We start from the raw sequence: 12,510 nt of genomic DNA on the forward strand, positions 1-12,510 counted from the left end.
GGTCTCCTCCCCCTGAGCCCCGCCCCCCCGCCCAGAGCTGGGATCTGCGAGCCGCCCGGCCCGGGGGCGTCGCCGCCTGCTCTCCGAAACCAGCGAGTCTCTGCTTCCCTGCGCGGAGCGCGCGTCCTCCGCCTGGCTGGGGACCCCCGCGCACCCCCGAGACGGCGCGCGCTCAGAGCGCGGGAGCCCGGAGCTCCGGGCGCCTGGGACCCCGCGGAGCTACTGCCCAGCCCGCGGGGCTCGGCAGGGATGCAGGCTGGGCTGTGAGCCCAGGCGCCAAGGCCATGTCCGGCGCCCGCTGCCGGACCCTGTACCCCTTCTCTGGGGAGCGGCACGGCCAGGGGCTGCGCTTTGCCGCGGGCGAGCTGATCACACTGCTGCAGGTCCCGGACGGCGGCTGGTGGGAAGGCGAGAAGGAGGACGGTCTCCGCGGCTGGTTCCCAGCGAGCTACGTGCAGTTGCTGGAGGTAAGGGGCGAAGGGCCGGGGGTGGGGAGGTCTGGGGCTCCGGTCCTTGGCGCGCTAGCAGACCTGTTGCCTGCACCCGGGCTGCCGAAGCCGCCCCTATCCGAGGGGCGCCCCGGGGGCAGCCGTTGCGCGCCTGATCCGTAGTTCCGCGCTCCTGTGGATGGTGAAGGCTGCGGGCGCCCCTTGGGGTGCGTGCAGCGCTGCGATCTCCCCCTGACCGTCCCCCCGTGCCGCGCCTCCCAGCACATCGCGGCGCCCTGAGAAAGCGAGAACTTGTTGCGTGTGCGAGTTCTGGAGCGGGAGGGCGGGCGCGTTCCCGGCAGTGCTAGGGGCCGGCGCAGAGCTGCTGAGTCCAGCGGTCTACGGGAGATGCACCAAGTATTGGGGATTGGGAAGTGGCACCCACTTGTCGCCCCAGCCCCGCTCTGCATCCCGGAGCCCGGAGCCTGCAGACCCGTGGACGGTCTTGCTGCCCCGGATCAGGCTGCCTGGCAGCCTCGGGCCGCCCACTTGCTGGTCAGCTGAGCCTATCTGGCCATCAGCCCGACCCCCATCAGCAGGCTTGACTCAGGGGTGCCACAGCCTCCAGCCAGCGTCCCCTCCCCTTCAGAATCTGAAAGTGGCTCGTTCCTGGGCTTCTGGCCTGACCCCAGGGCTACAGGGGACCTGTTGAGCCAAGTCCACTGGCTGCTTATTGTCTGGGTGACAGTTGGGAGGTTTCTCCGTCCTCTAATCGCTGAGCTCATGGTCACAGCCTGAGCGGGATCGAAAGTTTCTAAAGTCTTGGAGGCGGAGGTGGGTCGGGGTGGGGGAGGGGAAGGGAGAGATGACCTTATAGGACATCTCCTTTAGTAAAAGGCCGTCTGACCCCGGGAGTGTTGTAATTAAATGAGCGGTTCCCCGCCATTGTGTGGGTATACAGAACGTTCTGGTAAAACGCTGCCCAAATCATGGAGACTGAATTTGTTTGTAATTTAGCCCTGACCTACTTCACAAAGAACAAAGTAGCAAATTTTGACAGAAAATGCTGCGGTACAGCTCCAGAAAGAAGAGAAAGGAAAGCAAAGAAGAAAGGTAGAGGTGCAGTGGTTACAGGGTGAGCTTACCTGGGCAGTACCCTGTGGAAACCTTATCAGAGATGGAGCCTGGCCTCATAGAGGCACATGGTCCAGAGCAAAACCACAAAGTCCCCCTGAATGAATTACGCAATAGCATTTGAGAGTATGTAGGCTGCGAGGCGCTCTCCCCAGCGGGCGGCAGAGTACATTCCTAACCCTCTTGGTTCTGCATTTTTGAGCACATGTGAGTGTAGGAGAAGCTCAGGTGCACAGATTGGGGTGTGAGGGTGAGCAAGTATAGTTTCCTATGAAGGCCTGGACCCTCCCTTTTTTCTAGCTCCGAAGCCCCGGGGGAGACTCCTATTTTAGAGTTCCTCTGGTGGCCACACTTTTCCAGGAAATACTGATGTGGACATTTGGCCGTCGGATGTCTGTCTGGCGAGGAGGCGCGTCCCTGGCTGGACTCGGCCAGCTGTGTTTTGGGTGGGGGCGAGGCTGGTGGATGTGTAGCCTGTGTTAGTAAGATGGAGTGTCTCTGCATTTCTTAGTGGCGGGAAGGGAGGGTGGACCAGACCCAGGGGACGAGCTGAATGATCTGCTGGGACAGTCTTGGGTGTGTCCGCCATATCCCGTGGTATTTACATACTTAGGAAATCTCTGGTGCCTAAGGGGCTTTTCAGACAACTCCCACTGTGACTTGTGACAGAAGGACCTCTGTGTGCGCAGCTCTGATGAGAAGACCTTTCATTTGTGGAGTAGCTACTAGGCTGAAATACTAGGTGCTAGGCATGGTACATACACTGTCGCCAGTTCCCCCCACAGCTCTGTGAAGGGGGGCGGGCACCATACCCATTTTACAGGCAAGCAAACTGAGTATGAGCAAGGGGGAGGGGATTGCCCAAGGAGTAATGCTTGCATATTTGCTTAGCAGCTCATGTGGCTCAGAATTACCTCTGTGCCGGTGTCTCTTTTAAACATGGCGGCCCGGGCTCAGTTGTCCTAAAAGGCCAGTGAGGGAAGGGTGTGGATCCATGTGGGAAAGGACAAGTGTAGCCCTGGAGGTCGGCATGGTGGTGACAGTATCCCTAAGGGGAGGCTGAAATATTGGGGCTGAAATGAGGTCAGTTGCTCCTTCCCACTTGGAGCATCTCTCCCGCTAACCCTGAAGCTTGATTCCCTCAGAGCCAGTTGGTTTTCCCAAAGGTGGAGGCAGGGGGTGGGGTGGGGGGTGGAAGTGGGGGTCTGCGCCCTGAGCCCTGGCACTTTTCAGGGCCAAAGTGATGCAGCTTTGACAGAGAGGATTGTAGACCAGGCCCTTTGTGTCTGTGAGCCTCATCCAGGAGCAGGCTGGGCTTCAGGGCTGAGGACTGGCCAGGGATGGAGGCTATGCTAGTAGAGCCCCTCGGGATGGGAGAGTCCTCAAGGACAGGCTGACTTATGGGGAATGCAGAGCTCTCAGAGGAGTTGCTGGGGGTGGACTGGCCAGCATATGGAAACACGAGCTTGGAGGAACACCAGCCAGATGTGTGTCAAGGCTCAGAGTTAGTGCAGAGACCAGGAAGCCAGAGAAGGAGCCCGCTGATCCTGACAGTGGTAAACCTCATGGATGTTTGCCAAAGGGGTGGCTGGCACCGAGCTTGCTGGGGCCTGGGGTTCAGAAGGCCAGGGGAGCTCTTGGAGACAGCGGTATAGACAGAATGGGCAACACCAGCCTCTTAGGAGAGGAGTGGGATGGTGGGTGCACAGCTGAGAATGGCACCTCCACTGTAACTGCCACCCCAGGTGGAAAGAGTGATACCAGAAAACTCCAACTTTTTATTATTATTATTATATTTTTATTGAGAGAGATAGAAACATCAATGATCAGAGAGAGAATCATCAATCGGCTGCCTTCTGCACGCACCACACTGGGGATTGAGCCTGCAACCCGGGTATGTGCCCTGACTGGGAATTGAACAGTGACCTCCTGGTTCATAGGTCGACACTCAACCACTGAGCCACGCCGGCCAGGCAGGAAACTCCATCTTGGTGGAAGATGGCACTAGGGGTTGAGAGCAGTATGTGCAAAATGGACACTCCCCAAGGATTTCTTCCTTGTTCATATGAAAAATAAAAAAGGAGAACTGAGAGCCCAGCTCTGCAGGAAGCATGGCCCATGAAGGGGAGCTGGGAGTTAACCCTGAGAGGGCTGACAGACCTGCGCTGGCGGCCCACCAGGCCTCGAGGAGGGGCCAGTTTGGTGGATTCGGAGCCTGGTTCCTGGGGAAATCTCTTTGGTCAAGACTCCGAGGAAAGGCGCAGGCTCTAGAAAAGCCTCAGAAGAGTGTGGAGGGTCCTGGTGGCACTAAGGACTGGGCCCAAGGATCCTGGCTCTTCAGAGGATGGGGTAGCCTTCCAGGGGCCGCCAGGGGGAGGGGATCAGCTCCTCCCAGAAAAGGAAGGGGGCCTATAGATCAGACCCACAGCTGCTGCCTATGATGCGTAAAGGCCCATAGGTAAAAGCAGCCAGAACAAATCCTTCTGGAGGGTCTCGTCAGCCATGAGGAGGGAGGGGGGGGTCGAGAACTGTTCTAACATTGGAGACATGGCTGAGGAGGAGCTGTGATGAAGGAGACCTGATAGGAGGCTGGAGTCTGCAGAAGCACATTCTGTGAGCTCCAAGCCAGGCCCGAGATCACCTCCATAGACTCGGGGGCCTAGCAGGGGAGGAGGTTGTCACCAGACTTCCGGGTACATGGAGGCTGAGGAACAGCTTCTAGGAAGGACAGATGGAGGAGGGGGCCCAGATCTCCATCCCCAGGGACGAGCTGGAGAGGCAGACATGGCCCAATGGCTGGACAAGTTCAGTAGCTGGAGGGCCTAACCCTGGCCCAGGAATTCCTTGTGGCCTGCTTTTACCTGGAATGGAGATAAGAGGTCAGAGAGCTGGAAGATACTGTAAGACATCCAAAAAAGCCCCCAGAGCTTTGGGAAATAATTCTGGGGTTAATAAGATTGGAATGCAAACACGACAGAACTTTCCTTGACCTACATGCTGTTCTTGGAATCCACGAGCTGGCTGGAAGGTCTGGACCTCAGGTACAAACAGAATAGGATGCTGTTTGCCAGGAACTAGACAATTGGAGAGAGTCACCCTTGAACTTGGCCTCTTTCTCTCTGCTTTCTCTTCCCTGTTGTGACTGTGCTGTAGAGTTTACGAGGTTGGCTATTGGGAGAGAGAGGTGGAGCTGGGGGAGATGGCTGTGCTATCGATAACTAAGGAACGATGTTTTATCTAATTGCTATGCAACAAGCCACCCCAAAACTTAGTTCTCAGAACAACTGTTTATTGTTACCGCACACATTCTGTGGGCTGACGGGACTCGTTGTGTGGTTCTTCTGCTGGTCTGTCTTGGAGTCTCCCATGCATCTGGAGGCAGATGGCGCCTGGAGCTGGAGTCCTGGAGTGTTCCCTGGGCTGGACCCTCCAACATGGTGCCTTGGTATTCTTCCGTGTGGCCTTTCTCTCCACGTGGTGGCTCATTCTTCGGGGCCTTTCCACGTGGCCTTTCACTTCAGCGGGGCACTTGAAGTTTCACACGGTGGTTGGCCTCCAAAAATGCGAAAGTTCAGATTGTCCGGCCTTCTTAAGGCACTTCGGTCAAGGAAGCCACAGGACCAGTCCAGATTCAGTGTGGGAGGGAGGTGCACACAGGTGGATTCAGGGAGGCCAGGCTCACGGAGGACCATTTTACAGACTCGCTACTCACAAGGTTAGGGGGGAAAGCAGTCCGGACAGATGATCCATTACAGAGGAAGCAGTGCCAGGCCAGACGGAGGAGAGGGCCTCCAGAGGGAGGGAAATGCAGGAGGCTTGGCCGTCTGCTAGGAAATCCTCCATTGCCATCCTTGGCGGAGTTTCTTATTTTGCAAGATGCCAGGGATTTCTTCATAAAGGCCACACAGTAAATGATGCAGCTGAATTTGCAACCCGATTTTCCTGCCCCTAACGCCTGGATCTGTCCACTGGCCCGGTGACATACCAGTCCAGCATTTTCAGGTCGGAGCTATTTGATGCCGGTTATTAATGGACACAGAGCCGCCTGACATCTGGTAGATGTTTGACAAATTGATTTTAGTACAGGGCCTTTCTTTCTGTAATGGGAACATTTCCTAATGTGGGTGTGGCCTTGTCCCTCATGCCAATAATTTTTAAGGCGGTCATCAGCTCTGTTCACAAAAGATGTAATTAGGGCCGGTGGCTCGTGGAGAATGCAATCGTGACCTAGAAGACCAGGGTGCTGCTTTCAGCAACTTCACTAAGTCATCCTGCCCTTTGACTGGGGGGGGGGGGGGGGGGGGGGGGGGGCTGTGGCCCTCATTTGTAGCTCCTGCTGTTTGCACGGCTACCTTGGGCCCCGCCCCGTCCGCCCACCTCTGTTCAGGAGGAGCCTTCCCTTGCATACTTGTCTGTCCAGACAGCCTCACCACAGGCCTGCGAAGCGGTGGGCAGGGCTTACAGATGCTGTGGATTGGGGCATCTCCAGAAAAGTTCCCCTGGCAACAAGTCGGCAGGAATCCGTGACATGTTAACCACCACCCGAGTCCCACGTCCATTACCACTTAGAAGCATGAATGAGACGCTGGCCTTCCTGTACTCGTCTCAGCCTGAAAGGGCCCAGCTTTTACCTAATGGCCTGGTTGACTTCGCCTGTGAGCGTGGAGGCTGGTCCCCACTTCCCGGGTGAAAGAAAATGTTTGGTAAACCAGGGAGCCTTGTATACATGTACAGTGTTAGGTTTTTTCTTGGTTTTTTAAATTTTTATTTGATTTTTAGAGGGAAAGGGAGAGAGAGAGAAAATCATCGATGTGAGAAACATTGATTGGCTACCTCCCGAATGCCCCCTATTGGGGATCCAGCTCGCAACCCAGGCATGTACCCCAACTGGGAATCGAACCGACAACCTTTCTGTGTACGGGACAACGCCCACCAACTGAGCCACAAGACCAGGGCGGAATTAAGATTTGTAGCAGGCACTCCAGGGGACGTTGTTTTCCCAAATTGCTCTCTTATTACTCACAGCAGCAGGGTGACACATGACAAGCTTTCTAATAGAACGTCAGGACTGATCCCCTTGTACTTCATTGCGCAATTAGTGTCTGCCTCCCTCCCTGTGTGGCCAGGCTCCGGGGGGGTGGCGTCGGTACCTATGGAGAGAAGTGGAAATGGTGGCCAGCAGGGGTCTGGCGTGTCCTTCGGCGGACCAGAGCCTGCAGGACTGTGGAGGTGTAGATGTAACAGGTGTAGGATTGTGTGAGGTTTCTGTGGACTCACGGGGACTCACCCACCTCCTCCTTTCACACTTAGTGTGTTCCCTGACTACCATCTGATAAAGGTTGTTTTTAGGGGAACTTTCTGGTTCACTGAATTTGCCTCATTTCTTGAGCTGGTATCCAGCCTGGATCCCAGGTACTCAGATTTCACATGTGCAAACTGAACTCGGTCTCTCCCCCCTTCACTGCCTTCTCTCCCCCCCCACCCCCAGCTCTCCATGCTGGAGCGAAGGTCACCAGCATCTATTGTCCACTGCATCACCCGACAGTGTCCCTCTGCCCTCCTCCCTTCCTCGCCGCTTCCTCGGGTTAGCAAGCCTTGCCAGTTCTCCCTCAGACACACTCCTCAAAGCCTCTCCTTCTCCACTTGCATCTGCAAACTTTCTGTAGAGGCCAGGAAACATCTCAGGCTTCGCGCCCAGGAGACAAAGTCGAGTCACAGCTGCGTCACTGTCACTCGAAGGGTGCCAGAGGCGGTGAGAAGCCATGAGAGCGTGCATATGGTCCCTGTCACAGCACTCAGCTCTGCCTTCCGAGTGTGGAAGCAGCCACAGATGATCCCCGAGTTAATGGGAGTGGTTGTGTCCCGATAAAACTTTATTTATAGACACCGAAATTTGCATTTGCTTTAATTTTCATGTGCCCTGAAGTCTTCTTCTTGTGCTTTGTTTTCAACCATCTAAAGATGTCACAGCCATTCTTAGCTTATGGGCTGTATGTAGTTTGCCAGTCCCTGACCAAAAGTTGGTCAGTCATTTCATCCAGCAATCTGTGACTGAGTGCTTCTGATGGGCTGTGAGCACTGTAGATGCTGGAGGTGAAGTCGTGAAAGATGTAGATGGTAAAGGAGCAAGAAGAAATAAGGTCATTTCAAGGGAGGGTGTGGCCAATAAAACAGGGGACTGCGATGGAGTGGGAGGAGCGGGGAAGAGCTGGTAAGACTGTCAGGGAAGGCTTCTCCAAGGAGGTGGCGGCATTGAGCAGAGACCTGACTGAGGCACAGGAGCCAGCCATGGGAGTATCTGGGGAGAAATGATTTGAGGCAGAGGCACTACAAATGCAAATAACCCTGAAGAGGAGAGTGTATTTGATATATTTGAGAGACCAGACTATTCCAGAATGGTTAGAGAGTGATGAGCAAGGGCAAGAGAGGTTGGGATGGGTGGGGGTGGGGGGGTAAGTTGGATAGTCTCCCCCACCCCCCAATATATGTAACTTTATGTTTCTATAAGAATTTAATTTATGCATATATTTTAAATATATTTTTATTGATTTCAGAGAAGAAGGGAGAGGAAGAGAGAGAGAGAAACATCAGTGATGAAAGAGAATCATTGATCGACTGCCTCCTGCAAGCCCCCTCCTGGGGATCGAGCCGCAACTGGGGCTTGTGCCCTGACTGGGAATCGAACCAGGATCTTCTCGTTCATAGGTCAACACTCAACCACTAAGCCATACCGACCAGGCAGATTTAATTTATGTTTTGAGTCCCTACTCTGCATGGTGGGAGAAGTGTCCTGTCAAATAATTTGGAATTTTTTTGCCCTTTCCCCAGGTTTGCATTTATGTTCTGGGGACTTAACTAAAAACTTCCTTCCAAGGGTCTAGGTGCTCCTCAATGTCATTTGGGCATCTGCTGGGCTGCCTCCCCCCTGTGTGCGTTTCTCTTTTCTGTCCGTGCGATTGCCAGAGACAGTCTCCTGTCGGAAGGGGCCCTCCGTCTGGCACTCTCTCCTCTGCTGAGCAATTTTTGGGAGGACAGGTATTCTTCCACCTCCACTGTTGTGCTGGTAAATGTTTAACCAGCTGGGGGGGTGGGGGAGGGGGGAGGGTTGAAGGTGGAGAGAGGGAAGTCCCAATTTGTAGCTTTTGTCAATTTCAGGGGTGTAAATACTCTCGCCATGTCTGTATGTTTCAAGCACCTAATAATTTTTTTTAATTGAATATATATGACATATACTAGTGGCATTGGGTAAAGTTGAGGTGTTAATTTGATGCACTTATATATCGTAAATGATTGCCATTACAGCAATATTTAGCACCTCTATTACATTACATAATTAACCTTTCTTTAGAGTGGTTGGTAGATAGTTTCCTAAGTGCAGCAGAAGCCTTTGGTTTGATGGAAGTGTGGAGAGTGGATTTGAAGAGGGCTGGAAGGGAAGCCAGACCAGTCAGGAGGCTTGGAGCAGGGCGGTGGACGTGAGATGGTGAGAAGTGGATGGATTTGAAATCTATTAGAAGGTGGATGAACTGGAGCGGGGAGGGGGGCTAGCAGGGGGCCTCACCTCTGGCAGATCAGTTGCAATGCACTTTTTCCTGCTGGACTTTCCTCGTTGGTGAATCATTCATTCGGCCACCAGAGATCTCTTCCTTGAAAAAATGATGTAAAAAGCACATAAAAATTGGGCAAAAGTCAGTATCTTTAATGCCGAAAGTGCTTTTATAAATTATTTTCAAAACAAAGGAACACACCAGTATAAGAATGGCAAAGAGCTTGGGTAGATACTTTATAATAAAAGATATACAAAGTCACCAGCACATTCAGTGTCACTAGTAATCAGAGAATTGCAAATTTTTGAAAAGATAGCTTTAATAAAAACTATCAAAAAGAAACGAATGAGTATTGGCAAGGGTGTAGGAAAATCGTCATATGCCCCCTCAGGGGAAATCTGGAAGTATACCTTAAAATGTAGCACGCACGTGCGCTCTGATCCAGCAATTCCAGTTGTGGGAATGACTCCGGAAGCATCTGATGGAGGAGCTGTGTGCCCAGGGTCCCCATGCAGCGTTGCTTCTCACGGAAGACGAGCCGTTAAAATGCGGTTCACCTGTGAGCAGCACAAGGTCAGGCATGCAGGAGGGGCTCCGTCTCTATAATGGAACTGAATTGGAAACATACAAACCGTTGGTCAACCATGCTTAAGTGTTTTAATGGAGTTAGTACAGTTCAGGGTTTGCCTATGACGAGGCAAAAAGAGATGGTGTGTCCAGGAATGAGTTGCTTTCTAAAACCAGGGGCTGTGTGTGCCATGCATTCTGTACGAATCCTTTTGTGGGAAGAACAGGTGGAAGAAACACTTGCTGGCCCAGGGCCCCGTTCTTTTAAATATCCTTAGCAACAGCAAATCTTTGTCTTTCGAGGGGTGGATTTGATTTTTTTTGGAAACAGCCAAAATTCATTGGGAGCCAAGTCTGGTGTGTCTGGCTATCACCATGTCTATCACCATGTTGCAAAAAAAAGAATCGAAAGCAGCTTACCAAAAAGCATATGGTACAATAAGATAAAAGTGTAACTATGTGAGGAAATCTGGGGAAAGGAGAAAATAAGATGGAGTGAAGTCTGAAGAGTGAAGAGGCTAGTGAAGTAATGCTCTTTAGGGTTTAAAAGGTCCTCCCTTCAAGTAACGAAGTGCTCGAGTAGTTCTCCATGGGGAGTAACAGAAATGTCCTGAAAACGGGCAGCATTGTGTGCTTATGGGCTGTATCAGTCAGGATGGGTTAGGACTTGCTGCCATAACAAACCCCTCATCTCAGTGGTTAAAACAACATGGTTTTGCTTCTTCCTCATGCTGTAAATCTGCTGCAAGTTGGGTTAGGGTTGTAAGACCTTCTGGGACCCAGGATGACGGAGCAACCAGTATCTAGGATCTTGCTAGCGACCATGTTAAAATAGCGTGTTCTTAAAGCTTCTGCCCAGAGGTGACACCTGACATTTGTGCTCATATTTCATTGACTACAGCACAGCCACACCTAACTCTAAGAGGGTGGGAAAATTCAATCCTAGGGTGCCAGAAGGAGAAAAGGAGCAAGCTGAATACATATGGACGGACAGCTCTACTGACCACCTGTACTCAGGGGATGCCCTCTGTCTCCTCTATTTTAGGCTGGGCGTTTTACCAGAATGGTTCTGTATCCTAACTCAATTGTGGGTAGCCGCTCAGAACTTCTCATACAGATTTCAATGCTTCTAGAGCAGTGGTTCTCAACCTTCCTAATGCCCTGACCCTTTAATACAGTTCCTCATGTTGTGGTGACCCCCAACCATAAAATTATTTTCGTTGCTACTTCATAACTGTAATTTTGCTACTGTTATGAATCGTCATGTAAATATCTGATATGCAGGATGTATTTTCATTGTTACAAATTGAACATAATTAAAGCCTAGTGATTAATCACAAAAACAATATGCAATTATATATTCAACATGTGTTTTCTGATGGTCTTAGGCGACCCCTGTGAAAGGGTCGTTCGACCCCCAAAGGGGTCGCGACCCACAGGTTGAGAACCGCTGTTCTAGAGCGAGACTTCTCAGAATTAATCTGATGGATCTTGTTCGATGCAGATTCTGACTCAGTAGGTCTAGGAGGAGGCCCGAGATCCTGCATGTTTGACAAACGTTCACTGCTACAAGGACTTAAAGCCACAGTGCAGGCCTTGGAGGTGCCCTCGCTCCTGACAGCCAGGATGAACTCTTACTCTTCAAGTCAGAGCTGCCCTCCCACAAGCTGCCCTTTATCTGCATACTGCTGGACATGCTTGTAGATAGTTGGCCAATACTTGGCCTGATCCCAGACTTCTTGGCATTTTTTTCCTTGAGGTGAATACATCTGTCACAACCTTTGACCACCTACTGTGTGCCCTGCTCCCTGCAAGGCTTGAAGGATACAGCCAAGATTTGGAGCTAAGGTTAGCAGCTCTTCTTGGGGGAGCCCTTGGGAATGTGTTGTTCCCTCTAGGTGACTGTCAGGTTACAACCTTTGACCACCTACTGTGTGCCCTGCTCCCTGCAAGGCTTGAAGGATACAGCCAAGATTTGGAGCTAAGGTTAGCAGCTCTTCTTGGGGGAGCCCTTGGAGATGTATTGTTCCCTCTAGGTGACTGTCAGGTTACCTCTCTAGACTGAAGTTTCATGCATGTTCTGTTGGAATGAAATTCCTTCCAGACACTTAGCATTCATCGTGTTTTTTCTCGGATGCCTTAATTCCTCCTCCCTTCTCATTTGCTTGTCAAATGCACAGAGCACTCCAGGATTAGTCAACAAAAGGCTAATTAAGTTATAAAAACTCTGTAGAGATGATGCTTTACAAATTCTGCACAAATGAGTCCTTGTCCTCATTTTATCAAGACAGAGGATCCTTATTTTAGCAGTGGCTCATGGAAGGGTGTCATCGAGGCATTTGTTTTTGATTGCAGATAATTTAGAAACAGAAATAGGAACTTGGAGGCTACTGTTCTCACTGAGCAAGTGCTTTCCTGATAAATAGCTGCAAGCCTTTGTTGTGCTTCGCGTGAAAAATAAAACCCGTGTTGCATTTTCGATAACCAAAGATATATTCAACACAGAATCTGATCTGGTACTCAGTGTCATGTCTTTGTATTACTAAAGGATTGGAGTACCCGGGGCCTGTCTCCTGGTGTGGGCACATGGAACCTACCTGAACAACATTACAGCATTAGCGCAGGGCACGAAGCCTGGCGCCTCTCAGACATTAACGTGCATGCGGGTCACGTGGGGTTCCTGTTAAAATGCAGATTCTGCTGCGGTAGGTCTGGAGTGAGGCCGAGACGCTGCCATTTCTTACTGAGTCCCATATGACGCTGGTGCTGGTGTGCTGCTCTGTAGGCCACAACTTGAGCAGCAGAGCATGTGAGCACCCTAAGGAGTTTTTAAG

The 12,510-nt window shown here is 51.8% G+C and overlaps 1 protein-coding gene across 1 annotated transcript in view; it reads left to right on the forward strand.

Annotated features, from left to right (window-relative positions):
- The first annotated feature begins 269 nt into the window (after window positions 1–269).
- Window positions 270–12,510, forward strand: part of GAS7 (growth arrest specific 7) — a 208,933-nt gene continuing 196,692 nt past the window's right edge. The window contains exon 1 of the mRNA XM_070395595.1: window positions 270–467. Coding sequence (XP_070251696.1) covers window positions 285–467 — 183 coding nt within the window. The 5' untranslated portion in view covers window positions 270–284. The remainder of the gene's footprint in view (window positions 468–12,510) is intronic.

This window comes from Myotis yumanensis, unplaced genomic scaffold (assembly GCF_028538775.1).
Source record: "Myotis yumanensis isolate MYYU_CA2020_CCGP unplaced genomic scaffold, mMyoYum1.0.hap1 SCAF_16, whole genome shotgun sequence".
NCBI classification, from domain to species: Eukaryota; Metazoa; Chordata; class Mammalia; order Chiroptera; family Vespertilionidae; genus Myotis; species Myotis yumanensis.